Source organism: Macaca fascicularis, chromosome 19 (genome assembly GCF_037993035.2).
Source record: "Macaca fascicularis isolate 582-1 chromosome 19, T2T-MFA8v1.1".
Lineage (NCBI taxonomy): Eukaryota > Metazoa > Chordata > Mammalia > Primates > Cercopithecidae > Macaca > Macaca fascicularis.
Genome location: NC_088393.1, coordinates 66,285,225 through 66,309,084, shown reverse-complemented (window position 1 = coordinate 66,309,084; position 23,860 = coordinate 66,285,225). Strand labels below are relative to the sequence as shown.

Genomic DNA, 23,860 nt, shown 5'->3' with positions numbered 1-23,860 from the left:
GCTACAAAGCGATACAATGGGCAGAAAGCGGCCGGGCGCGGTGGCTCACGCTTGTAATCCCAGCACTTTGGGAGGCCGAGGCGGGCGGATCACAAGGTCAGGAGATCGAGACCATCCTGGCTAACACTGTGAAACCCCGTCTCTACTAAAAAATGCAAAAACTTAGCCGGGCGAGGCGGCGGGCGCCTGTAGTCCCAGCTACTCGGGAGGCTGAGGCAGGAGAATGGCGTGAACCCGGGAGGCGGAGCTTGCAGTGAGCCGAGATCGCGCCACTGCACTCCAGTCTGGGCGACTAAGCGAGACTCTGTCTCAAAAAAAAAAAAAAAAAAAAAAGCATTTGCAATCTATCAGCCTTTACAAGGTAGCATCTAACTGGACAGCATCTGGACTCCTAAGTTTTCCTAACAGTTCTACTTCTGATTCTCCCTCTCTTGGTGCTGTCATCTTTCTCTAGGTCTTTGAAAACTGTCAGTCCATCTTACTGTATCTCTAATATCTATCCCTTTTCTCCCTTCTTGTCTCTGTCCCTCTCCCTTCTTGTCTGCCTCGTGAGTCTGGATATCTGCATTTCTTGTCTCTGTGAACCCATTCTGCGTTTCTTTGTGTGTCTTTCATCTGCATCCCTTTCTGATCTGCCTCTCTCTTGCTAACTGTTCTGACACCAGTTTGCCCGGTCCTAACCCTCTGATCCACTCAGCCCTCTTATAACTTGGACCCGTGTTTCTATGTTTGTTCACTTATTTTCACTGTCTCTCCTCGCGTCGAGTCTCCGGCCCTCCCAGTCTGTGGGTCTGTCTCTGTCTCTCTTCCTCCCGCCTGTCCTTCGTCTCTCCTTGCCCTTGAGTCTCTGGTCTCTCTGTCTGTCTTTCCTCGCTGTTTCTATCGATCGGCATCTCTCTGACCCAGTACCCCTCCCCACCTCCTCATCCCACATGTCCCATTGCATTTCCAACGCCCGCCACGTCTCCGGCTTGCCCAGGCGATGTCGGGTCGGGTCCCCAGGTTACCATGGAGACGTTCAGGGCCCGCCCCTCGCCCATGATCACAGAGGAACGTAATCGCGCCGCGCACGCACGTGCACACGAAGGACCCTGCCGACTACATCTCCCGGAAAGCATCGGGCCAAGCCTTTCTCCATTTTGCGGCCTAGGAAGTAGCAGAGGCCCCTTCCTGCAGGGAGTTGCCATGGAGACGCGGTGGGGCGCCAACGGCGTTCCAATGACGGCCGTGATTGGTGCAGGACCCTGCTAATCTCAGGAAGGCCCGTAGAGAATTGCGGAAAATGTGGTGGGGGGCATGCGCGATCTGGAAGGCGGTACTGCAGTCTGTTTTCCCCGAGAGGCTTGCGCATGTCGACGCACGGATTCGAGGCGGGGAGCATGGGAAGAAGCGGCCAGGAGCGTGACCTGATGATTGCGACCACCGCTAGGGGACGGGAGGAGAGGGTGTAGAAACCGAGGCGAGGGTAGGGGAAGGGCAAGGAGGCGCTCGAGCTGGTGCGCGGAGCATCCTGGGAGACGTAGTCCAGCGGGTGGGAAAGTCGAAGACTGCGCGTGCTCAGGAGCGCGGAGCGGCTCGCTGAGCGCCGAGGTGAGGGCGGGGGTCCTCTTAACCGGGAGGGCTAGGGTGGGGACCGGGGTGGTGGCTGCAGACTCAGGGATTCCGGCTGCCCAGCGAGACCGGGAGCGCAGGGAAGGAATCCGGGCACTCCTTACGGGAGCGCCCAGGGCTAGAGCGAGAGGCTTGTCAATCACTACTGGTTGCCACGACGACAGGCTTTGGGAGCCCCGCCCCCGGCTGCCTAGGCGTCTTCACGACCTACCTTGGCACGCTGGAGCGGAAGTTGCCGCCTGGACTTCTGGGAAGTGTATTTCGGAACCCTCCGTAGGTACCTACCATCTTGGCTATGACCCAAGTTTCTCCCAGGGTTTCAGGTTGACTTGGCACCTTGAAGAGTGGAGGCTTGGCCCCCAGGATCAGGCGACCCTCGAAATCAATGCCACCCACGGGGGGATGATTCTGCGGCGCCATCCCCTTCATAAACGCAGATTCCTTCACAAAGCCGCAGCTGCAGAAGGAACAGCGCGAGGAGGGAGGTCAGCCCCACTTGCAGATGCGGAAACAAGTTCTCAAAGGCACAGTGACCTGAAGATGGGCGGAATCAGAATCTCGGGACTTCCTTGGAGGCTCCTATTCCAGCGGTCTTGGAGCCTTTGCCGACCCCCACCCCCACCCCTTGCGAAGCTCCCCCATCCTCTTCCAACCCCACCTAAATCATGAAGCTGAGATGGGGCATTGTGTAGTGTGATGTTGGGCTCAGAAGATGAGACTGAGTAGGGAGAGAGGGTGCTGCCTTGGGGCTGAGCCATACAGGTGACTGCACAGGTTGACATGAAGGATTAGGTGGAGCGAGGCTTCCAGGCTGGGAGGGGAATGATGGTGAGGCCCAAGTGAGGAGCCAAATCTAAGTAAATGAGAGAGTAGAAGGTGAAGTGAGGGCTGGTGTTGGGTGGGGGGAGATGCCATCAGTGATGCTGATGCCCAGGCTGTAGGTGTATAGATGCCATCCACCTGGTAAAAGAGAGAGCTGCAGCGCAGGAATGAGGTTGCACATGTAGAAGAAGGAAAGGATACAGGGGAGAGAAGTGTCTTCTAGACCTAAAAAACAGCCTGTGGGCCAGCATGGTGGAACAAACCTGTAAGGCCCAGCACTTTGGGAGGTCAGGGCAAGAGGATCATCTGCTTGAGCCCAGGAGTTCAAGAACAGCCTGGCCAACATAGTAAGATCCCATCCCTACAGAAAAACTAAGAAATTAGCCGGATGTCGTGGCACACACCTGTTGTCTCAGCTACTTGGGAGGCTGAGGTGGGATGATCTCTGGAGCCTGGGAGGTCAAGGCTGCAGTAACGCATGATCTCACCACAGCACTTCAGCCTGGGCGACAGAGTGACACCCTGTCACAAAGGAAAAAAAAAGAAAAAAGCCTGTGTTTGGAGCAGGGAGACCATCAGAGACTTTGCACAGGCCCAAGTGAAGACCAGGGATACAGGTGGCTAAGGGAGGGCTTCCAGCTGCGTAAGTCTGTGGGGTGTGAATGGCCCTTCTTTGCTGCTTTCCTCATCTGTCTTCCACATGGGGTAGGTCTGAGGATCAAACAGTACAGGATAGACTAGGTAGTGAAGCATTCACTGTCTACTCCTGTTGCAACAGCCTCATCCTATTTCTTCACCAGGGGCAGACACTGGCCTCAGATACCTGACCTGGTACCCTCTATGAGGCCTGCGGTGCTGGGCTCCCCAGACCGAGCACCCCCAGAAGAGGAGGGGCCTGTCATGGTGAAGCTAGAGGACTCTGAGGAGGAGGGTGAGGCTGCCCTATGGGACCCAGGCCCTGAAGCTGCACGCCTGCGTTTCCGGTGCTTCCGCTATGAGGAGGCCACAGGGCCCCAAGAGGCCCTGGCCCAGCTCCGAGAGCTGTGTCGCCAGTGGCTGCGTCCAGAGGTACGCTCCAAGGAGCAAATGCTGGAGCTGTTGGTGCTGGAGCAGTTCCTGGGCGCACTGCCCCCTGAGATCCAGGCCCGTATGCAGGGGCAGCGGCCAGGCAGCCCCGAGGAGGCTGCTGCCCTAGTAGATGGGCTGCGCCGGGAGCCGGGCGAACCCCGGAGATGGGTGAGTGAGTGACCATGAATGGGGTTCAGGACTGGAGCATCATCCAGCTCTGCCTCACCCTGGGTAGCACCATGCTTTGCCAGACACACATTCTCCCTTGTGGTACAGAAGTGGCCACCTGCAACAGAGACCCTGTGCAAGGCTGCCCAGGGCAAAGGGATTCCAGGGCCAGACTCTGCAGCCCATTCCTGCATCACCTGCAGTCACATGGACATAGGAGCTGCAGGCTAGGGGGATATGGGGAAGGTACTGCAAGGGTCTGGGTGTCACAGCAGGGGAGGGACTGCAGGTGGTCCCTTCGTTCTTTGCTCAGGGACTAGGGGATGTGGGTCCTTGGAGGACCTAGTCAGTAGGTATTTACAAGGCGGGCCCCTGGGATCCTACAGTGAGATTTGCGGCCAACCTTACTCTCTGGTAGGACCTCTGATGGTGGGGGCATCTCCCCAGGTCACAGTCCAGGTGCAGGGCCAGGAGGTCCTATCAGAGAAGATGGAGCCCTCCAGTTTCCAGCCCCTACCTCAAACTGAGCCTCCAACTACAGAGCCTGTGCCCAAGACACCTCCTAGGACTATGCAGGAAGCACCACTGGGCCTGCAGGTGAAAGAGGAACCAGAGGTTACAGAGGACTCAGGTGAGAGCATGCAGTGTGGGCAGCACCTAAGGTCTGGTTGGGTGGGCCAGGGAGCCTGGCCTGAGCAGTCAGTCTGAAGTCCACTGGGCCAGGTTTGTCATAAATGGAATGGTTTCCATGTGCCAGTAGCCTCCACATTCCACCCAGTAATGTCTCCCCTCCACTGCAGCCAGCACTGTCACTACCCCTCACAAACCAAGCCTGACTGCCACAGCCCTGTACCCATGAACCCCCTGGCATGGAGCAGGCTGTTGGGGTTTCCCAGCACTGATGGCATGTGGTGTTCAGTCCCCAAGGAGATCCGTTAGGCAATATCTGCTTTTCACTGGGGAACAGACAGTAGGCCTTGGTATAATTAGGAGCTGCTGAGGGATGACCTCGTAGTGTTAGGGGTATGACCCCTTTCACCTCCCAGGCAGGGCACCTGAACTAGCTGCTCACACCCTGCCATTCCTGTGTGGACCCCTGTACAATACCTCTGATACCCGCTGACCATCTTGCCGCATGGTTCACGTAAGGCTACAGGGGCACAGACCTAAGCCCATCTCATCCCACTGCAGCTCAACCCCTGGCCTTCCAGGGTACTCTGCTTCACCCAGCCCCTAAGCTGGGCCCTCAGCTACCCTGCACTGCCCTCCCCAACCCGAGCCCACAACCAGGAATCCCACCTCTCTGCATCCCAGCACCTGGCACACCACTAAGAAGGGCAGTGGGGTGGAAACTCGCTCAGGCTGCCTGATCTCAGTTTTCCTCTCTAGATTTCCTGGAGTCTGGGCCTCTAGCTGCCACCCAGGAGTCTGTACCCACCCTCCTGCCTGAGGCGGCCCAGGTAAGTCCTGCCCAGGTCCATGTTCTCCTCCTTTCCCTGGGGGTTGCTCCCTGAGCCCAGCCAGGCACAGATGAGCAGTGACCACTGTGATTTCAGGGATGTGGGACAGTGCTGGACCAGGACTTTCCCCACAGTAACACTGGGCCTGAGGGTCCCCCATGGAGGGAGCACCCCAGGGCCCTGTGGCATGAGGAAGCTGGGGACATCTTCTCCCCAGGTAAGTGAGATGGGGTGTGGTGGGACTAGGCCCTCTGCATGGACAGCACGATCTCCGCTGACCCCACTCCTCGCCCTATGCAGGCAGCCCTCTCACTCCAGTATCTCCAAGTTTCCCCGTTCCCTAGATCATCCCATGTAAGGTTCAACCTCCTCTAGCATCTTCTGTCCTCAAAAAAAGCCACCCACCACTACCACTGATCCCACAGTCCCTCTACTTTCTAGAAACTCCACACCCCAGTAAAATCTTTTGCAAGTAGGGCCTGTATTCCCCGTACCCATATTCTCTCCCAGTCCTGGTATCTTGGATGGCCTCCTGGGCTTGCATCCTGCTGATCAGGCATCAGGACAGGTAGGGTTGGGACCTGACAAGGACAGCAGGTTAGTAGACAGAGCAGGTGGGCAGGAGGGACCTTGACACAGGATAGGAATCCTGCCCAATCATGCGGGCATTACAGGCCAGAGGCCCCCTGCCATCTACCTCTTAGCCACCACCTTTGTCTGGCATCATCCAGGTTCCCCCACACCCCATCTTCTGTTCCGTTCCTTCCTGTTCCTGAGACCCAGGGTCTCCTCTTTCTTAGTTCACACCTTTGTTTTGGTGGAGCTTTCTGGGTGTTCTGGTGTAGGAGATAAAATTCTGAGATGTCCCATATCTGAAACACATCGTCTAACCCTCAACATTAGATTGAAGTTTGGCTAGAAGAATTCTTTTTATTAATACAGTCACAAACCTTTTTGATTACTATTGTTGGTGAGCCTTTTCAGTTTGAAATTCACATCTCTCAGTTCTGAGAAACTGCCTTGAAATGTTTATTTCCTTCCATTCTATTGTTCTGTTCCCTGTTTCTGGGATGCCTGTTACTTGGCTGTTGGCCTCTAGGATTAATCCTTTTATGTTCTTTTCACTCCAATTTTCCATTCCTTCGTCTTTCTACTCTATTTCCCAGGAAATTTCCTCACTTCTATCTTTCAGACCTTCTTAACATTTTCATTTCTGGTAGCTTTTTTTTTTTTTTTAGGGTCTACTCTTTCACACAGACTAGAGCACAGTGGTGCCATCATAACTCACTGTAACCTCGAACTCCTGGGTTCAAGTGATCCTCTTGCCTCAGCCTCCCAAGTAGCTGGGACTGCAGGCATGTGTCACTGTACTTGCCTCATTTTTAATTTTTTTATTTTTTTGTAGAAACAGGTTCTCACTATGTTTCCAGGGCTGGTCTTAAATTCCTGGCCTCAAGTGATTGTCTCACCTCAGCCTCCCAGAGTGCTGGGATTACAGGCATGAGCTACTTCATCTGGCCTCTTCTAGCATATTTTTAATTTCCAAGAGTGTTTTCATTCTCTGAATGTTCATCTTTTTAGCTGCCTCCTGTTCTTTCACTTGTAATGTCTATCCTTATTTCTCTGAGAACAGCAGTAACTTTTTTAAAAAACAGTGTGGTCTCTATTCTTTCCTAGTTGTTGGCTTATATGCAAGAGAGGGGCAACACAAATCTGGCTGACAGCTCTGAGCAGGTAGATGTGGGGATTACTGGCTGGAAGGGACATGGGGGAACCCCACTCCCCAAGGAGACCCTTTTCTTAGGGAATGTGAGCAAACAGCTTGAGTATGAGTGCATACTGCAAACAGATCCATAGGGCAATGTGGCTAGGCCAGTTTGGGGGCACTCTCCACTGTAAGCGTGTTTCATTCCATCGTCTGAATCCTACAGGAAGGTACCTTCAGCCTCCTGTCAGCATCCTTGGGAGAGAGATTGACATCTCAGCGTCCAATGGGACTGTTTACCTAACAACCCTGACTTTCTCAGTATGGTTTCTCACCCTTAACATAGCCTTCTGCCAGGATGGGAGAAGAAATCCAGAAGTCAATCATGGCAGTACATACTGTTGGCTCAGAATTCTGTGCGGACAGAGCCCACAGCAGCAGCCCTGCCCAGCATCTGCTTCTGAAACAGCCTCTCCAGCCTGGCTGGTGCCCTGCCCATTCACCTACATGGCCAGAGGTACCAGGTGCCTCCAACTCCTGAGTTTGTAGAATCTTCTTAGCCAGGTGCAGTCTCTCATGCCTGTACTCCCAGCACTTTGGGAGGCCGAGGCAGGTGGATTGTTTGAGTCCAAGAGTTCAAGACCATCCTGGGCAACATGGCAAAACCCCATCTCTACTAAAAAATAATACAAAAAACTAGCGTGGCATGGTGGCACGTACCTGTAGCCCCAGCTACTTGGGAGGCTGAGGTGGGAGAATCACCCAAGCCAGGGAAGTCAAGGCTGCAGTGAACTGAGATCGTGCCACTGCACACCAGTCTGGGCAATGGGGATGAGACCCAGTCTCAAAAAAAGAAAAGGAATCTTGGGAATAAAACTGTGCCTTTTCTTTGCAGCAAGAGAGGTTTATCTATTTATTTATGAAATGGAGTCTTGCTTTATTTAAAGAGACGGGGTTTTGCTATTTTGCCCAGGCTGTTCTCAAACTCCTGAGCTCAAGTGATCCTCCTGCTTCAGCTTTCCAAGTAGCTGCGATTATAGGTTTAAGCCACCACACCTGGCTCAGAGAGGTCTTTTTTATGTCTTCTTCAGAACATTCTGAATAGCTAATACATTCATATGTTAGGATTTCAAAAGGCACAAGACAGTATACAGTGGAATGCCCCTTCCTTGCCTGTGCCACACAGTCCTACTCTCCAGCAGCCAACATTGCTTGTTTCTTATGTGTCTTTCTAAAAAGATTCTGTACATACAGAAGCAAAGACATTTACAGACACAGATTCATTCCTTTTTTTTAAGATGGAGTTTCGCTCTTGCTGCCCAGGCTGGAGTGCAATGGCACAATCTCGGCTCACCGCAACCTCTGCCTCCCAGTTCAAGCAATTCTCCTGCCTTAGCCTCCCAAGTAGCTGGGATTACAGTCATGCACCACCACACCTGGCTAATTTTGTATTTTCTTCAATAGAGACGGGGTTTCTCCATGTTGGTCAGGCTGGTCTCGAACTCCCGACCTCAGGCGATCCACCCACCTTGGCCTCCCAAAGTGCTGGGATCACAGGCGTGAGCCACTGCGCCTGGCCCATTCCTCTTCTTTTTTTTTTTTTTTTTTTTTTTTTTGAGTCTCCCTCTGTCGCCCAGGCTGGAGTGCAGTGGCGCCATCTCGGCCCACTGCAAGCTCCGCCTCCCGGGTTCACGCCATTCTCCCGCCTCAGCCTCCCGTGTAGCTGGGACTACAGGCGCCAGCCACCACGCCCAGCTAATTTTTTGTATTTTTAGTAGAGACGGGATTTCACGTGTCAGCCAGGATGGTCTCCATCTCCTGACCTCGTGATCCGCCCGCCTCCGCCTCCCAAAGTGCTGGGATTACAGGCGTAAGCCACCGCGCCCAGCCCCATTCCTCTTCTATAAAACATACATGGGCTGGGCGCGGTGACTCACACCTGTAATCTTTAGTACAAGGAGGAGCACAACTGTTGAAGAAGTACCTAAAAATGGAATTACTTGATCAAAGTGTGGGATATTTGCTGTTTTGATGGATTTTGCCACACTGTCTTCCCATTTATGCTCACCAGCAATACATAGGAACACTTGGGTCCCTGTAGTCGGGGTGTGGAAATGGCAGATGATTTCAGCCCTAGGGTGCATTTTTTTTTTTTTTTTTTTTTTTTTTTTTTTTTTTTTGAGACGGAGTCTTGCTCTGTCACCCAGGCTGGAGTGCAGTGGCCGGATCTCAGCTCACTGCAAGCTCCGCCTCCCGGGTTTACGCCGTTCTCCTGCCTCAGCCTCCCGAGTAGCTGGGACTACAGGCGCCCGCCACCTCGCCCGGCTAGTTTTTTTGTATTTTTTAGTAGAGACGGGGTTTCACCGTGTTAGCCAGGATAGTCTCGATCTCCTGGCCTCGTGATCCGCCCGTCTCGGCCTCCCAAAGTGCTGGGATTACAGGCTTGAGCCACCGCGCCCGGCCGGGTGCATTTTTCTTACTAGGAGGAGATGGAGTATATTTTATGGGATATAAGCATTACTTACATTTCCTGTCTTGTTCACATCCTTTGCCCGTGTGTCTATGAGGTTATTGATCTTTCTTATTGATTTATTGTAGCTGTTTACTCAGGAGGTTAGTTAGCCCTTTGCCTGTGGAGAGTTTATTAGTTTGCCATTTGCCCTTTTTTTAATTTAATTTTTTTTATTTTTTAGCCATTTGTCTTTTGACTCTGATGTGGTTTTTGCTGATTTCCTTTGATGTATTCTAATTATCTGACTTTTCTTTGGCGGCTTATGGATTTTTTCTCACCCACTAAAAGCCCTCACTGCTCTCTCAGTCTTCTTAATTTAACCTCCTCCAGGTTTTCCACCCTCTCCAGGCCCTGATTCTCAGTTGCAGTTGCTGATACCTCGTCCTTCTCCCAGCGTCAGACGCTAGAGTGCTCACAGTGTGGCTGGGACCGACTTCTCTCCTCTGTAGACACCCACCCCTGTGTTGATCACTAGCAGGCCCTGGGTTGTGTGCCATGTGTATGCCCCAGAGCCCTTGCTCAGGTTTCCCCACAGCCTGCACGAAATCTGTGTTCCTCAGATGCCCCCACAGACATCACAAGCAAGGCACATCCAAACCCTAGACCACCATCCAGGAGCTCGCACCCTCTTACTGTTGTTGGCTCTACCTCCAGCCTTCGAGACCCACTCACTTCCCTGCATTTGCAGCGACCATCATTTTCCACCTAGACAGTGCCCCCACGCTTGCCCTACAGCCCTTCCAAAAATGATTTTTTCCAACTTAAATCAGACCTGGAAAGCTTTTTCACAAAGCCCAGTCTTCCTCCTTGCACTGGGTTCTGTCTCATTATCACCTCATCAGGGAAGGCTGTACAGATGGAATCCCTACCCCTGCCTTTGTCACCTCCGTCTGCCTCATTGGTCAGTTTCAGGTCCCTGTAGTTCACACTGTGTCCCCAAGGCTGACGTGGGTCCGGGCACGGTGGGCATTTTTGTCATGAATGAATGGTCCCCTTGTGCACACAGGGTTTGCGCTGCAGCTGAACAGCGTCTCCGCAGGTCCAGGTAGTGTAAGCCCTCACCTCCACGTCCCCTGGGACCTCGGCATGGCTGGCCTTTCGGGCCAGATCCAATCACCCTCCCGCGAAGGTGGCTTTGCGCATGCGCTTGTGCTCCCCAGCGATCTGAGGAGTGAGCAGGACCCCACGGAGGAGGATCCCTGCCGTGGTGTGGGCCCTGCCCTGGTCACCACCCGCTGGCGCTCCCCCAGGGGCCGGAGCCGGGGCCGCCCCAGCACTGGGGGTGGGGTGGTTAGGGGCGGCCGTTGCGACGTGTGTGGTAAGGTGTTCAGCCAACGCAGCAACCTGCTGAGGCACCAGAAGATCCACACGGGTGAGCGACCATTCATGTGCAGCGAGTGCGGCCGCAGCTTCAGCCGCAGCTCGCACCTGTTGCGCCACCAGCTTACGCACACCGAGGAGCGGCCGTTCGTGTGCGGCGACTGTGGCCAGGGGTTCGTGCGCAGCGCGCGCCTGGAAGAGCATCGGAGAGTGCACACGGGCGAACAGCCTTTCCGTTGCGCTGAGTGCGGCCAGAGCTTCCGGCAGCGCTCCAACTTGCTGCAGCACCAGCGGATCCACGGCGATCCTCCGGGCCCTGGCGCTACGCCCTCGGCCCCTCCTGGTGCGCCCGAGCCTCCCGGCCCCTTTCCGTGCAGCGAGTGCCGCGAGAGCTTCGCGCGGCGCTCCGTGCTACTGGAGCACCAGGCAGTACACACGGGCGATAAGTCCTTCGGCTGCGTCGAGTGCGGCGAGCGCTTCGGCCGCCGCTCAGTGCTGCTGCAGCACCGGCGCGTGCACAGTGGCGAGCGGCCGTTCGCCTGTGCGGAGTGCGGCCAGAGCTTCCGGCAGCGCTCCAACCTCACGCAGCACAGGCGCATCCACACCGGGGAGCGACCCTTCGCCTGCGCCGAGTGTGGCAAGGCCTTCCGCCAGCGGCCCACGCTCACGCAGCACCTCCGCGTACACACAGGCGAGAAACCCTTTGCCTGCCCCGAGTGTGGCCAGCGCTTCAGCCAGCGCCTCAAGCTCACGCGTCATCAGAGGACACACACGGGCGAGAAGCCCTACCACTGCGGCGAGTGCGGCCTGGGCTTCACGCAGGTCTCGCGGCTCACAGAGCACCAGCGCATCCACACGGGCGAACGGCCCTTCGCCTGCCCGGAGTGCGGCCAGAGCTTTCGGCAGCACGCCAACCTCACCCAACACCGGCGCATCCACACGGGCGAACGGCCCTATGCATGCCCTGAGTGTGGCAAGGCCTTCCGCCAGCGGCCCACACTCACGCAGCATCTGCGCACCCACCGACGAGAGAAGCCCTTCGCCTGCCAGGACTGTGGCCGCCGCTTCCACCAGAGCACCAAGCTCATTCAGCACCAGCGCATCCACAGCGCCGAGTAGCTCCAGTCGGGACGCAGTCTCTGCCCTGGTCAGAACACCTACCTCACCTGGTTGTTGTGAGGCTGGCGATTACATAAGTATAAGCAGGTCCGCCCAGGGCTTGGCCACTGTAGGTGTCCAATAAACAGTAGATGGAAACTGGGTCTCCACCCACTCAGTGCCTCCCCACCTGTGCGTCCTTCACTCCTCACCCTCCAACCCCCACAGTGCTGGGCTGCTGTGCTCCCTCTGCAACCACATGGTTCCTGTGCGAGTTCCTCTCCACAACACCCCTCTTCACCCTGACAGAGGTGGCTCCTAGCATCACCTACCCCGCGTGTGGGACCGCCGGTATACCAAGCTTCCGGTTTACACTGAGGGAATGGACCAGCAGCAGGTGGGGCAGAACTGCCCTGGGCAGTCCAGCCTCAGCTCTCCCTGGGCAATGGACCTCGGTTTCCCAAACCCAGAGAGGAAGAAATGTTCTCTGTGAGCATCTACCAGGAGTCCATATGTGTGTAGCATGGTGCCATGCCTGATCAATCAGGGTCAAGAGACAGAGCACAGCTAACTAGGTGTTAGGTGACTAATGGGGGACTGAGAAGGTTAAGTCAATCTAGCTTAGAAATGGGAAAGTTCCTGCAGGAAGCAGCTAGACCCTTAGGCCTAGAGGAACAAAGGGAAGCATTGCAACTTACAAGCTCCAGTGAGTTTCCCATGGAGCTGAAACTCAGTCCCCTGAGAAGGGGGCACTGCTGAGCCGGTCCTGGGGTCTCTTAGCTGGCAGGAAAGCCCTGTGGGCCTGAGGGGGTACTGCTCAGCTGGTCTGGAGGTCTCTGTTCTCAGGAGGGTGCCCCAAAGGCCTAGGAGACTCCTGAGGAGGGGGCACTGGTGTGGGTATCTCCAAGGGGCCCAGTGAGCCTGGTTCTGGGAGGTGTAAAAACTGTTGCTCCTGGAAGGACCTGCTGTTGCCAGGGGGAAGAGATGCTGCTGCCCTAGTCTTTTCTCCCTTTCCAACCCCTGTTCCGGCCTGCCCCTAACACAGCTGCAGGTGAAGAGGGGTGTTTGTAGTCTCTGCCCTGCACAGTGATGCCTAGGTGGGCAGATCTGGAGCCCAGCCCTTGTCTGGCAATGACATCCCATAGGATTTTCCCTTGACACTGAGACCAGGGCCTCCAAGGGTTGGGAGAACACTCAATCCTCAGAGAGGTTACCAGCCTCCTGAGCCCACCAGTCCTCCTTGCTCCAAGTCAGCGCTGATGATTCCCATGATACTACCTCTCCCACCCTAGCTCAGCTGTCCAGTCACCCTTACCCTAACAGCACCCTACTCCCTGAAGTGGTCATAAGCAGCCAAGGCTTTCTACCTATATCCACCTATCAGTGGGAGTACCTGCTGAAGAGCTGTACTCACGGGGAGATTCAGCATCTCACCCTTAGTACAAGAGGAACAAAGGGAACCAGTGGGATCACAGCACTTCGTACAGCTGGGAGCCAAGGATCCAACTTGGATCTGCCAACCCCCAGGTTTGTGGGTGGTACTGTGCCTAAACTTGATGCCTGAAACCTGCATGCTCCCCTCCACACCCTGTCATGGCTGTCCGCTGGACCGTGGGCCAAGCCAAACCCCAGGAGAGGACCCAGACAGGCCAGATTCTCCCTAGCCAACCAAGATCATGTGATCCAGCAGGAGCAAACTGACACCTGGTGATCCAGATTCTGCCTCAGGATGTCTTTGTAAAACTCCTTTACACCTAGGAAACCATTTCCTGGTTTTAAAACTGGAGGATTTTACCTGGAAATTCAGATTTTTCGGGACTTTCCTGTTCTCATGTTTACAAGCAGCAGGTGATGAGGGTGTAGGACCCTGCAGATGGATCCCCAACCAGTCTGAGAAGCAAAGACTGCAGGCCCTGGGCCAGTTTCCCTGCCCTGTGCTGATCATTCCCATCACTAGAGCTGAAGACTTCTCCCACCCTGGCCCCGGGCACATTGGAAGGATTCAGTCAGGAGTAGATCCAGCAGCAAACCAGTGGAAACGCAGCTTAGGTGAAAGTGGACAGACGCTGAGAGCGCAAGTTCAGCATACTGCAGGCTTCAGGGCAGCATCTCCAGGACCCAGTGCCATTGACTATTTTGCCCTAGCCATCTTCCCCTTCCATCGCATTGTCCAGGTCCTTCACACAGCCCCTCTCCCCCACCCCTCCAATGGATGACTTGGGTGCAGGTAACACAGGGTGAAAGGCAGTTTCAAAGAAGTGGTCTGTGTGCAGCAGGGTACAGCTTGAGCCTTAAACCCCACTGAAGGTCTCGCTCTGGGCACGTGTCAGGCTAGTCTTGGCCTGGGCATTTCCAGTAACAGAGACTTGAAGTTTGTGTGTCCAAGCTTCTTTCGGGGTGCAGCCGGACTTCCCCCTGCTGCTTCAAGTCACCCTAACCCCCAAGACTAGGGGCCTGGCCTCGGGGGAAGCAGACAAGCCAGCCTTGGCCAGAGGCCACTCCTGGGGGAGGATCTGCAGAATCAGAGGAGTGGCGCCTGGGGCCCTCCGCAGGGAAAGGCCACCACACCACGCGCTCACGGGGCCGGTAGTTTCCGTGGTGACGGCCGGAAGTCGCAGACCCGCAGAGTTCTGTTTCCTCCCGCCCTCCGAGGCACGCTGAGCTGTGATTGGATGGGAAGTTGACCCCGCCTCCATCCCCTTTTCCAGCTAGCAGGGGAAGCGCAGAGACTCCAGTGCGTCTCCGCTGGCACTCGGGGCCCATGCCAATAGCGCCCACGCTCCGCCCGCACGTCACGTTCCCCAAGTGTCCACCCCGACAGGTCTTCCCCTACACCACTGTAACCCTCCATAGTGCTTACCACTCTCTGGCACAATACATGTTTTGTTAGTTTACCTCAATCAGAATCTCCAGGAACGGGGATCTTTGGGTTTGCGATAGGACAGTGAGGGTGCTCGACCTCGCACCCTCTGGGTAACGCCTCTAGTCTCACTCAGGGTCTTGCCGCGATCACCCTGCCTTGTCTGTGACCTATGGGGTCAAAGGCAGGCCGTGTGGGTGGCGGCAGCAGCGGAGACGACCACCCACGCCGCGCTCTGCACATACACAACACAGGATGAAGTGACCGCGAGCAAAGTGGCCCGTGTCTGCCCCACTAAAAGATGGCGGCTAACCCCGCTTCCTGCCCGGCCCCGCGAGAGTCGCCGGAAGTGACCCGCAGGGCCGCCGAAGCGTCATCTCCATGAACGGAAATACCCGAGTCCAGCCGAAGGAGGCCGAACCCCAAACTCCATCGCTGAGCAACGCGGGTTTGCGGCGGCTGCGCAGGCGCACAACGCAGGCCGGGCGGGAAGAGCCAAAGCGGGCAGGCGGCGGAAATATCCGAAGCCGCGGGGCGCCCGAGGCCGTTGCAGACCTCCGCGCTAAAGCCGCTGCTGCCGCGGAAGACGATCCTCCAATACCCACCCGCCGTCACCGCGGCTGCCGCGTCCTCCTTCCACCCCTAGCCGCAGCCCCTTCGCGGAGGGATCAGCTGAGCGGCAAACGGCACGGTCCGGGGAGCCCCGAGTCCGCAGCTGCAGCGGGGCCTGAGACCAGAGTGGGCGAGGGCAAGGAAGGAGCGGCCCGGGGCAGTGGGGGCGGGGCCGGGCAGGCCCGAGAACAGCCGAATTTGGCCGAGAGCTGCCGAGCGAGCCCGAGGCTCTGGGCCAGGCCGGGGCCGGACTACGGGAGCCGAGGCGGGCCGCGCGGTGGGCGCGGAGCGGCGCGGCAGGCCGGGCGGGTGGCGGCAGCAGCGCAGGAGGCCGCAGCGGCGGGTCCGAGGAGCGGAGGCGACGCGGGCGGCGGCGGGGGGCCGGGTGGCCGGGGTCCCGGGCCCCGCGGCGGCGGCAGCGGCGGCGGCGGCGGCAGGATGATCAAGCTGTTCTCGCTGAAGCAGCAGAAGAAGGAGGAGGAGTCGGCGGGCGGCACCAAGGGCAGCAGCAAGAAGGCGTCGGCGGCGCAGCTGCGGATCCAGAAGGGTAGGGGGTCAGGGGATGGGGTTGGAGCTGGAGGTCGGAGGTCAGGGCCTGAGGCAGGGTGATGTTGAGAGTCAGGAGGGGGTAATGCTGTTGCCGAGGGTCAGAGGTGGAGGGCCCCGAGTCGCGGGGGGGGGTCGGAGTTCAGGTCTTGAGGGTTGGGATCATGCAGTCACGGGGCGGGGGTCAGAGATGGGGCCCGGTATGTGGTGGTTTAGGATATTAGGAAGGCCTGGCGTCTGGTACTAGGGACTCGGAATCTCAGAGTCAGGCAGTGGAGTGGAGGAGCTGGGGACTGGAGAGTATGGGGGTTAGACGGGAACTTGGGTTTGGGGTGACAGGCGAAAAAGAGACGGATAGTAGAGGCTAAAGGTTGGGGATATGAGTGGGAGAGGATTTAGTGTATTATGCTGGGGTCTCTGGGAATCTCAGAGTCAAACGGGTAAAGTAAGTTGGAGGATTAGGGACTCGTGGGCCTACCTGAGAGTCACAGCAATTTGGATTTGGGCTTTGGGGTAACAGGTGGAGGAAGGAAGGTTAGTGAGTACCAGGGATTGGAGACAGGGGTGAGGGGAAATTTAGGCTATTGTGCTGTGAACCTCAGAGTCAAAGGAGGTGGGGCAGGGTGGTGGGGGTTGGGGACTTGAGATTGTGGGGGTCAGATGGGAAGCTGGGTCTGAGAGAGAAGAGGAAGGACAGTGAGGACTGAGGGTTGGTGGGGGTGGGCAGGATCTTTGAGTTTGGGTGAACAGGTAGATACTGGAGAGTGGAGGTCATGGATGGGGAGCCTGGAGTTTAGGGCAGTCAGAGGATGTTTGGGAGTGGGGGCATTTGGGAGCTGTGGATACAGAACAGTTGGGGGTTACCCTGGGCCAGGAGTTGAGACACGCATACACAACTAAACATGCATGTTTGGGGTATGATGTGTATCCACAAGAGCCAAGCTAGGGAACAGGGAGAGGGCTGGAGGTGTGGAGCACAGCCCAGGACAGAGGCCTAGGGGTCTAGGAGGAGACCATGGGGGTTCTGCTAACAAACACCTGCCCTAAGTGTCCTGCTGGCTCCCTCTCTCTCTCTCTTCCCCTCCCTCTTTCTGACCCCCACTCTCTGCTGCCCAAACCCAGACATAAACGAGCTGAACCTGCCCAAGACGTGTGATATCAGCTTCTCAGATCCAGACGACCTCCTCAACTTCAAGCTGGTCATCTGTCCTGATGAGGTGAGGGTGCATATGGCTGAATTCCCAGGAGCAGACCAAGGGTGTCCCCACTGAGAGGAGGGAGACATATTCTGCCCATCAGGCCCCACAGGATGGAACCCTAAAATTTTCTTCTCCCCCTTTCCCTCCCAGGGCTTCTACAAGAGTGGGAAGTTTGTGTTCAGTTTTAAGGTGAGTCCCAGGCAGGCAGGGATGGCTCCCTGGACTGAGGAGGCAGCAGCTGAGGCCCTTCCAGGGACCTACCCATCTCTCCTTTCTTTTCCTGGAGCCAGGTGGGCCAGGGGTACCCACATGATCCCCCCAAGGTGAAGTGTGAGACAATGGTCTATCACCCCAACATTGACCTCGAGGGCAACGTCTGCCTCAACATCCTCAGGTGAAGGCACGGGCCCTCTACTGCCCTCCCCAGCCCTGCCTGCCAGGTCCCCCTCATGGTCTTGTGGGCACTACATCAGACTCTGTCCCTTCCCACCCCTTTGTTGTTTGTGATTTCTTCATTTCCCAGTCATCTTCCTCATGGCCTGACCTTGGTTTTCTCCCTGGCCTAGCCTGCTGCACACCCTCCCTCCCAGCCTCTCACATGCTCACTCTCCTATGCCCTGGATCTGACCTGCCCAATACCAGAGGGGCCTCTGGCAGTCTCCCACTCACCAAGCTCTGACCCTGATGCTCTCTGTCCACAGAGAGGACTGGAAGCCAGTCCTTACGATAAACTCCATAATTTATGGCCTGCAGTATCTCTTCTTGGTGAGTAGGAATAGGTGGTTGGGTCTGGGGAGACTGGCCTTCTGTCCCTCTGGCCTGTTGACCCCCCTACCTGTACTGGCCACAGGAGCCCAACCCCGAGGACCCACTGAACAAGGAGGCTGCAGAGGTCCTGCAGAACAACCGGCGGCTGTTTGAGCAGAACGTGCAGCGCTCCATGCGGGGTGGCTACATCGGCTCCACCTACTTCGAGCGCTGCCTGAAATAGGGTTGGCGCATACCCACCCCCGCCACGGCCACAAGCCCTGGCATCCCCTGCAAATATTTATTGGGGGCCATCGGTAGGGGTTTGGGGGGCGGCCCGTGGGGGAATTCCCTGCCTTGGCCTTACCTCCCCTTCCTGCCACTTGCCCCTAGTTATTTTTTTTTTTTTTTTTTTTTACCACCATGTGATTAAGGTCGGCGCTGCCTCCCCCGACCCACTCAGCGATGGGAAATGAATTGGCTTGTCTAGCCCCCCTGCTGGGTGCTTGTTCAGCCCCCACTCTGGGCTGTGGAGTGGGTGGGTAAGGGGCCTGGGTAGCTGGGCCCAGGCAACCCACCCCTCCACCTCTGGAGGTCGCACCAGGCTATTAAAGGGGAATGTTACTGCATGGCCTCTGCTTCTTACTTCTATGGGGTGGGTGGGGCAGCTGAGGTCCATTAGGGCCTGCAAAGCTGGGGTGGTGGAACGTCTGGGCACAGGTGGCATTGCAGCACCCTACAACAGGCTGCCCAGTGCCTGGGGCAGCTCTCGAGTTGGTGGGGATACCAGGCCAGAGCCTGGGGTTGGTTGGGATGAAGCCTACTCTAGGATGAGAAGCGTAGGCAGGATCCAGTGACCTCTGGGTTCCTGGCCAAGAGGGCAGCACAGTGGAAGAAACAAGCCATCTCTAGCTTTGCCCCTTTCTTGTGTGGGTGGGCCCACCGAGGAGGAGGAGCCTCCTGAGGCTCCCTCTATCTGAGGCCTCAGGCAGAAGTCAGGATATCACGGACAAGCTGGGCCCTCAAGTGGAGGTTGGGTGGAAAGCGCCCACCCCGGTACTGCCTTGGTGGGGTCACTCGGGCGGGACTCAAACATGAAACACTGACGCGCAGAGGAAACGGGAGCTATTGCGCATGCGCTCGAACGCTGGCCCATTCCAGGGCACGTACGCACGCGCGCTCCTGGGAGCCTCCCAACCTTCCGGGTGCGGGCGGGTCATGTTACGTCACGTCGTTTAATCCGGAAACGGCGGCGGAGGCGACAGGATCGAGGGGCCTTGGTAGGTGGGCAAGTCGGGAAACCCAGAAAGAAGCGTGACCCGGAAGCGGAAGCGGGTGCCCGTCCCAGCTCCGGTGAGTGGCCCCTGCTGGACCGCGGATACCGGGCGGGCGTGCGGGCGGCAGCGTACGAGGCTTCTACTCGCCCGGGTGTCCGGTGCCTCGCTTCTCCCTGGGACTCTGTCGTCAACATCGAGGTCTCCAACACCACCTTGCTTTGGTGCCGGGCCCACTGACTCTGTCCTCGGTGTATAGTGCGACCCAACCTGCATCATCCCGTCCTCGGTGTACAGGATGCCCCAGCGCTCCCAACCGTCTCCCTCAGCATTCAGGGTTCCCAGATTCTAATGCTTTGTCCTCAGCTTCACAGCCCCACATTCACCTTTCTTGGTTCTTAGGGTCTCCGCCCATCCTGTCCTCCTCTATCAGAACCCCCACAATTGCCCTGTGCTCGGTGCCCACGGTCCCTAAAACACTAGTGCGCCAACTCGCGTCGCCCCCCGCTCTCAGTCGTATCAAGGACTCCAGGGCCTCACCCATGGGTCTGGAGAGAAAAGCTAAACTTGGAAGCCGTAACTTCTGTGGGGGCACGGCGATGGAGGGGCTCGGGCCAGCGCTTGGATAATTTTCAGGTCTACCTGTCCCCCTTATGTGTCCCCGGGACAATCCCAGTGTTCTCAGCTGCTCCCTTTTGGCCCCTCATTCCTGTCTCCAGTCTCAGCCCCTTCCCGTTTGGCAAGGCTCCCGTGACCCTGTTCTGCTTCTTGCCCTCCTTCTGGGCCCCCTGCCCTACAACTGGGCCTCACATCTGTCTCAGGCCTGCCAGTGAGCTTCTACCACCATGGACCTGTTGTTCGGGCGCCGGAAGACGCCAGAGGAGCTACTGCGGCAGAACCAGAGGGCCCTGAACCGTGCCATGCGGGAGCTGGACCGCGAGCGACAGAAACTAGAGACCCAGGAGAAGAAAATCATTGCAGACATTAAGAAGATGGCCAAGCAAGGCCAGATGGTGAGTGTGGGTGGTCAGGGGCAGGTTGCTGTCAATCAGGCACGGCTGTAACAGCAGTGAACAAGAGACCAGACACCAAACACAGGTGCTTTCAGCAAAATGAGTGGAGTGAAAGGTCAGCAGAGCTTCCCTAGTTTGAGGGTCTGGAAGGCTGCCTCCAAGGAACTGGTATGAGCGCCAAGGCTTGAGTTATGACAGTGAGCCTACAGATCTGGGCAGGGAATGTGTCAAGCAGACAGAGCAGCAAATGTTAAAAGAGAGCCTCGACAAAACGGGAGATGACAGGTGAGCTTCAAGAGTTGGGCATGGACCAGACAATTCAGAATTGTGGGCCAAAGTGGGAGCTAAGTTGTAGGGGCCGGGCGCGGTGGCTCAAGCCTGTAATCCCAGCACTCTGGGAGGCCGAGGCGGGCGGATCACGAGGTCAGGAGATCGAGACCACCCTGGCTAACACGGTGAAACCCCGTCTCTACTAAAAAAAAATACAAAAAAACTAGCCGGGCGAGGTGGCGGGCGCCTGTAGTCCCAGCTATTCGGGAGGCTGAGGCAGGAGAATGGCATAAACCCGGGAGGCGGAGCTTGCAGTGAGCTGAGATCCGGCCACTGCACTCCAGCCCGGGCGACAGAGCGAGACTCCGTCTCAAAAAAAAAAAAAAAAAAAGTTGAAAGGTTAGGGATTACAGGGCTGGGCGCGGTAGCTCACACCTGTAATCCCAGCACTTTGGGAGGCCAAGGTGGTTGCATCACCTGAGGTCAGGACTTCGAGACCAGCCTGACCAGCGTGGTGAAACCCCAGCTCTACTGAAAATACAAAAAACTAGCTGAGCGTGGTGGTGCACACCTGTAATCCCAGCTACTCTGGAGGCTGAGGCAGGACAATCACTTGAACCCAGGAGGCGGAGGTTACAATGAGCTGACATTGTGCCACTGCACTCCAGCCTGGGCAACAGAGCAAGACTCTGTCTCAAAACAAAAAAAGAAAAAGAAAAAAGATAACTATAAGGATAAGCTGGCCAGGCATGGTGGCTCACGCCTGTAATCCCAGCACTTTGGGAGGCTGAGGTGGATGGATCACCCGAGGTCAGGAGTTCAAGACCAGCCTGGCCAACACAGCAGAAGCCTGCTCTACCAAACATTAGCCGGACATGGTGGTGCATGCTTGTTATCCCAGCTATTCGAGAGGCTGAGGCAGGAAAATCACTTGAACCCGGGAGGCATAGGTTTCAGTGAGCCAAGATTGTGCCACAGCACTCCAGCCTAGGCAACAAAGCAAGACTCCATCTCAAAAAAAGAAAAAAAAAAGGATAAGGATAAGCTATGGCAGAGGCTGCCAAAACCAGTAAGGAGACATGAAGAAGGAACACAGCCTTTGATGGGTGAGAGGGTTTTGGCCTGAACAGGTAGGTAGAGAAGATAGCATTTCTTGGGATGGGCAAGAAAGCTGTTTGGAGAGGAAATCAAAAGCTGAGCCTCAGGTTTGTATGTGATTCTGGATAGTTTGAGGTGTGGGTTTGTATCAAGTGGAAGAAGGGGCAGATTCTTCTTCTAGATTCTTCTAGGCTGGGAATAAAAATTGAGCAATAGCTGTTGTTAAGTCAAAAGAATGACTGAAAACATGAAGAGAAAAGGAACCCTAAGGAGTGAGCCTGGGGCGTTTTACCATTTACGAATCAAGAGAGGTGAGGAGGACCTTACAAAGGAGCCCAGGGAGTTGGTGGCCCAAGAGGCAGAGAAGGGTTAGGTCAGGGGGGAGGGATCAGTGACCATTGGGTTAGCCACAAAGTCTCTGTAAACTTCAAGTGGAATTGCGAATTGGGGTGGTGGGGAGGAACACCTAACTAATGGGGTGTCAAGAAGTATAGGATAATCTCACTCCTGTGTCCTTGATACCTGTCTACTCTGCAGGATGCCGTTCGCATCATGGCAAAAGATTTGGTGCGCACCCGGCGCTATGTGCGCAAGTTTGTATTGATGCGGGCCAACATCCAGGCTGTGTCCCTCAAGATTCAGACACTCAAGTCCAACAACTCGATGGCACAAGCAATGAAGGGTGTCACCAAGGCCATGGGCACCATGAACAGACAGGTGCGCTTTTCCCAATCCCCCTTCCCACTCCCACGACCCATGGGGACCACACTCACACTCCTACCACTTCCAGCTGAAGTTGCCCCAGATCCAGAAGATCATGATGGAGTTTGAACGGCAGGCAGAGATCATGGATATGAAGGAGGAGATGATGAATGATGCTATTGATGATGCCATGGGTGATGAGGAAGACGAAGAGGAGAGGTATGGGGAAACTGGATGGGAGCGTAGAGATGTTTGCCTGGCCCTCATGGAGTACATAGCCCTCATTGAGTTCTCTCTCTTCCCTAGTGATGCTGTTGTGTCCCAGGTCCTGGATGAGCTGGGACTTAGCCTAACAGATGAGCTGTCAAGTGAGTGCTCCAAAACCTGGGCCCCATTTCCCACCCAAGGCCCAGCCACAGCCCCAAGCCCTCCCTTTGCCTGCATTACTCCCCTCCCCTGCTCAAACCCCCACTTTCTCTGCAGACCTCCCCTCAACTGGGGGCTCGCTCAGTGTGGCTGCTGGTGGGAAAAAAGCAGAGGCCGCAGCCTCAGCCCTAGCTGATGCTGATGCAGACCTGGAGGAACGGCTCAAGAACCTGCGGAGGGACTGAGTGCCCCTTGCCACTCCAAGATAACCAGTGGATGCCCAGGATCTTTTACCCTAACCCCTCTGTAATAAAAGAGATTGGACACTAGTCTCTAGGCCCATGTGACTTTTGGCCTGATGTGGGACCAGGCTGGGGTCCCTGGGAGGACAAGTATCACCTAACGCCAAGAGGCACTTGGTACAAAGCTAAGGGTGGGAGTTTGGGGCAGGGGTGGACAAGCAAAGTCCACCTGGGGTTTTTCAGGGATTGGGAGCTTGAGGTGAGCTGTGGGCCCTGCTCCATCCCCTCTCAAGATACTGGACTCCCCCAAACACCCTGGTAGGATCTTTTTTTGTTGTTGTTGTTGTTGAGACAGAGTCTCGCTTTGTCGCCCAGACTGGAGTGCAGTGGCCCGATCTCAGCTCACTGCAAGCTCCGCCTCCCGGGTTCACGCCATTCTCCTGCCTCAGCCTCCCGAGTAGCTGGGACTACAGACGCCCGCCACCTCGCCCGGCTAGTTTTTTGTATTTTTTAGTAGAGACGGGGTTTCACCGTGTTAGCCAGGATGGTCTCGATCTCCTGACCTTGTGATCCGCCCGTCTCGGCCTCCCAAAGTGCTGGGATTACAGGCTTGAGCCACCGCGCCCGGCCCCTGGTAGGATCTTGAGAGGCCAGTCCTCCATCTGCCAGGCTTTAGTGCCCAACACTGTTTGGTCCAGTGATGATTTAATGACAACATTCGAGGACAGTCCAGACCAACCAACAGAGGCAAGGGGGTGACCTTGAGATTCACACGGGCTCAACTGTAGAGTAACTAAATCATAACACAGGGATGAATGATAATATTAAGTGGACTCAGCAAAGGGAGACGGAAAAAACCATATTTGGAAGGTCTCAGTTCACTGTGGTACCATCTGAAGATGAGAAACAGCTACGGCACCCAAGTTTACGAAGTATTCAGTAGAGTGGGGCTAACCCTGCCTACACAGGGCTGCAGGTCACACCCACCCAGTATCGCAAAGGGTACCAAACAAGCCTGTAGCGTGTACATCCTTTGCCCTGGGTGCCCTCCCCATATCCAGAAAGGGCAAGGAGGCGGTCTTCCCCACTCCCTAGGCATCCATACACATGGGCTTGGGTAGGCTGGGGACAAGACCCCCCCTCCCTTGTGCCACCAGTGCTTGATAA

At 56.1% G+C, this 23,860-nt stretch overlaps 3 protein-coding genes across 25 annotated transcripts; all 3 read left to right on the top strand.

Moving 5' to 3' along the window:
• The first annotated feature begins 1,322 nt into the window (after positions 1-1,322).
• Positions 1,323-11,923, top strand: MZF1 (myeloid zinc finger 1). 21 transcript variants are annotated; one of them, XM_015441305.3, is made up of 7 exons: positions 1,323-1,590; positions 1,927-2,096; positions 3,234-3,501; positions 4,117-4,300; positions 5,059-5,129; positions 5,226-5,346; positions 10,353-11,923. In XM_015441305.3, the coding sequence occupies exons 2-7, from the start codon at positions 2,014-2,016 to the stop codon at positions 11,783-11,785; spliced, it is 2,160 nt and encodes a 719-aa protein (XP_015296791.1). In that variant the 5' UTR covers positions 1,323-1,590; positions 1,927-2,013; the 3' UTR covers positions 11,786-11,923. The 21 variants fall into 21 exon arrangements, with proteins under 21 accessions (XP_015296791.1, XP_005590685.1, XP_073881169.1 ...); XM_005590628.4 differs by having other exon boundaries at positions 3,234-3,669; XM_074025068.1 differs by having other exon boundaries at positions 3,234-3,669; positions 9,677-11,923.
• A 3,566-nt stretch (positions 11,924-15,489) lies between these two features.
• On the top strand, positions 15,490-18,357 carry UBE2M (ubiquitin conjugating enzyme E2 M). Its single transcript, XM_005590626.3, has 6 exons — positions 15,490-15,783; positions 16,905-16,999; positions 17,132-17,170; positions 17,272-17,375; positions 17,683-17,746; positions 17,832-18,357. The coding sequence occupies exons 1-6, from the start codon at positions 15,675-15,677 to the stop codon at positions 17,970-17,972; spliced, it is 552 nt and encodes a 183-aa protein (XP_005590683.3). The 5' UTR covers positions 15,490-15,674; the 3' UTR covers positions 17,973-18,357.
• A 608-nt stretch (positions 18,358-18,965) lies between these two features.
• Positions 18,966-22,780, top strand: CHMP2A (charged multivesicular body protein 2A). 3 transcript variants are annotated; one of them, XM_005590624.4, is made up of 6 exons: positions 18,966-19,081; positions 19,824-20,015; positions 21,921-22,100; positions 22,174-22,304; positions 22,392-22,453; positions 22,569-22,780. In XM_005590624.4, exons 2-6 carry the CDS (start codon positions 19,848-19,850, stop codon positions 22,694-22,696), a joined length of 669 nt encoding a protein of 222 aa, XP_005590681.1. In that variant the 5' UTR covers positions 18,966-19,081; positions 19,824-19,847; the 3' UTR covers positions 22,697-22,780. The 3 variants fall into 3 exon arrangements, with proteins under 3 accessions (XP_005590681.1, XP_005590682.1, XP_073881173.1); XM_005590625.4 differs by having other exon boundaries at positions 18,966-19,203; XM_074025072.1 differs by having other exon boundaries at positions 18,966-19,339.
• Positions 22,781-23,860: the final 1,080 nt, after the last annotated feature.

Bases quoted from the DNA above. Each gene is read 5' to 3' on its own strand.
- MZF1 (XM_005590628.4), top strand. From the start codon at position 2,014: ATGATTCTGCGGCGCCATCCCCTTCATAAACGCAGATTCCTTCACAAA. The intron at 4,301-5,058 runs GTGAGAGCATGC...TTTCCTCTCTAG, and splicing joins AGAGGTTACAGAGGACTCAG to ATTTCCTGGAGTCTGGGCCT. The intron at 5,130-5,225 runs GTAAGTCCTGCC...CTGTGATTTCAG, and splicing joins TCCTGCCTGAGGCGGCCCAG to GGATGTGGGACAGTGCTGGA.
- UBE2M (XM_005590626.3), top strand. From the start codon at position 15,675: ATGATCAAGCTGTTCTCGCTGAAGCAGCAGAAGAAGGAGGAGGAGTCG. The intron at 17,171-17,271 runs GTGAGTCCCAGG...TCCTGGAGCCAG, and splicing joins AGTTTGTGTTCAGTTTTAAG to GTGGGCCAGGGGTACCCACA. The intron at 17,376-17,682 runs GTGAAGGCACGG...CTCTGTCCACAG, and splicing joins GTCTGCCTCAACATCCTCAG to AGAGGACTGGAAGCCAGTCC.
- CHMP2A (XM_005590624.4), top strand. From the start codon at position 19,848: ATGGACCTGTTGTTCGGGCGCCGGAAGACGCCAGAGGAGCTACTGCGG. The intron at 20,016-21,920 runs GTGAGTGTGGGT...TCTACTCTGCAG, and splicing joins TGGCCAAGCAAGGCCAGATG to GATGCCGTTCGCATCATGGC. The intron at 22,101-22,173 runs GTGCGCTTTTCC...TACCACTTCCAG, and splicing joins TGGGCACCATGAACAGACAG to CTGAAGTTGCCCCAGATCCA.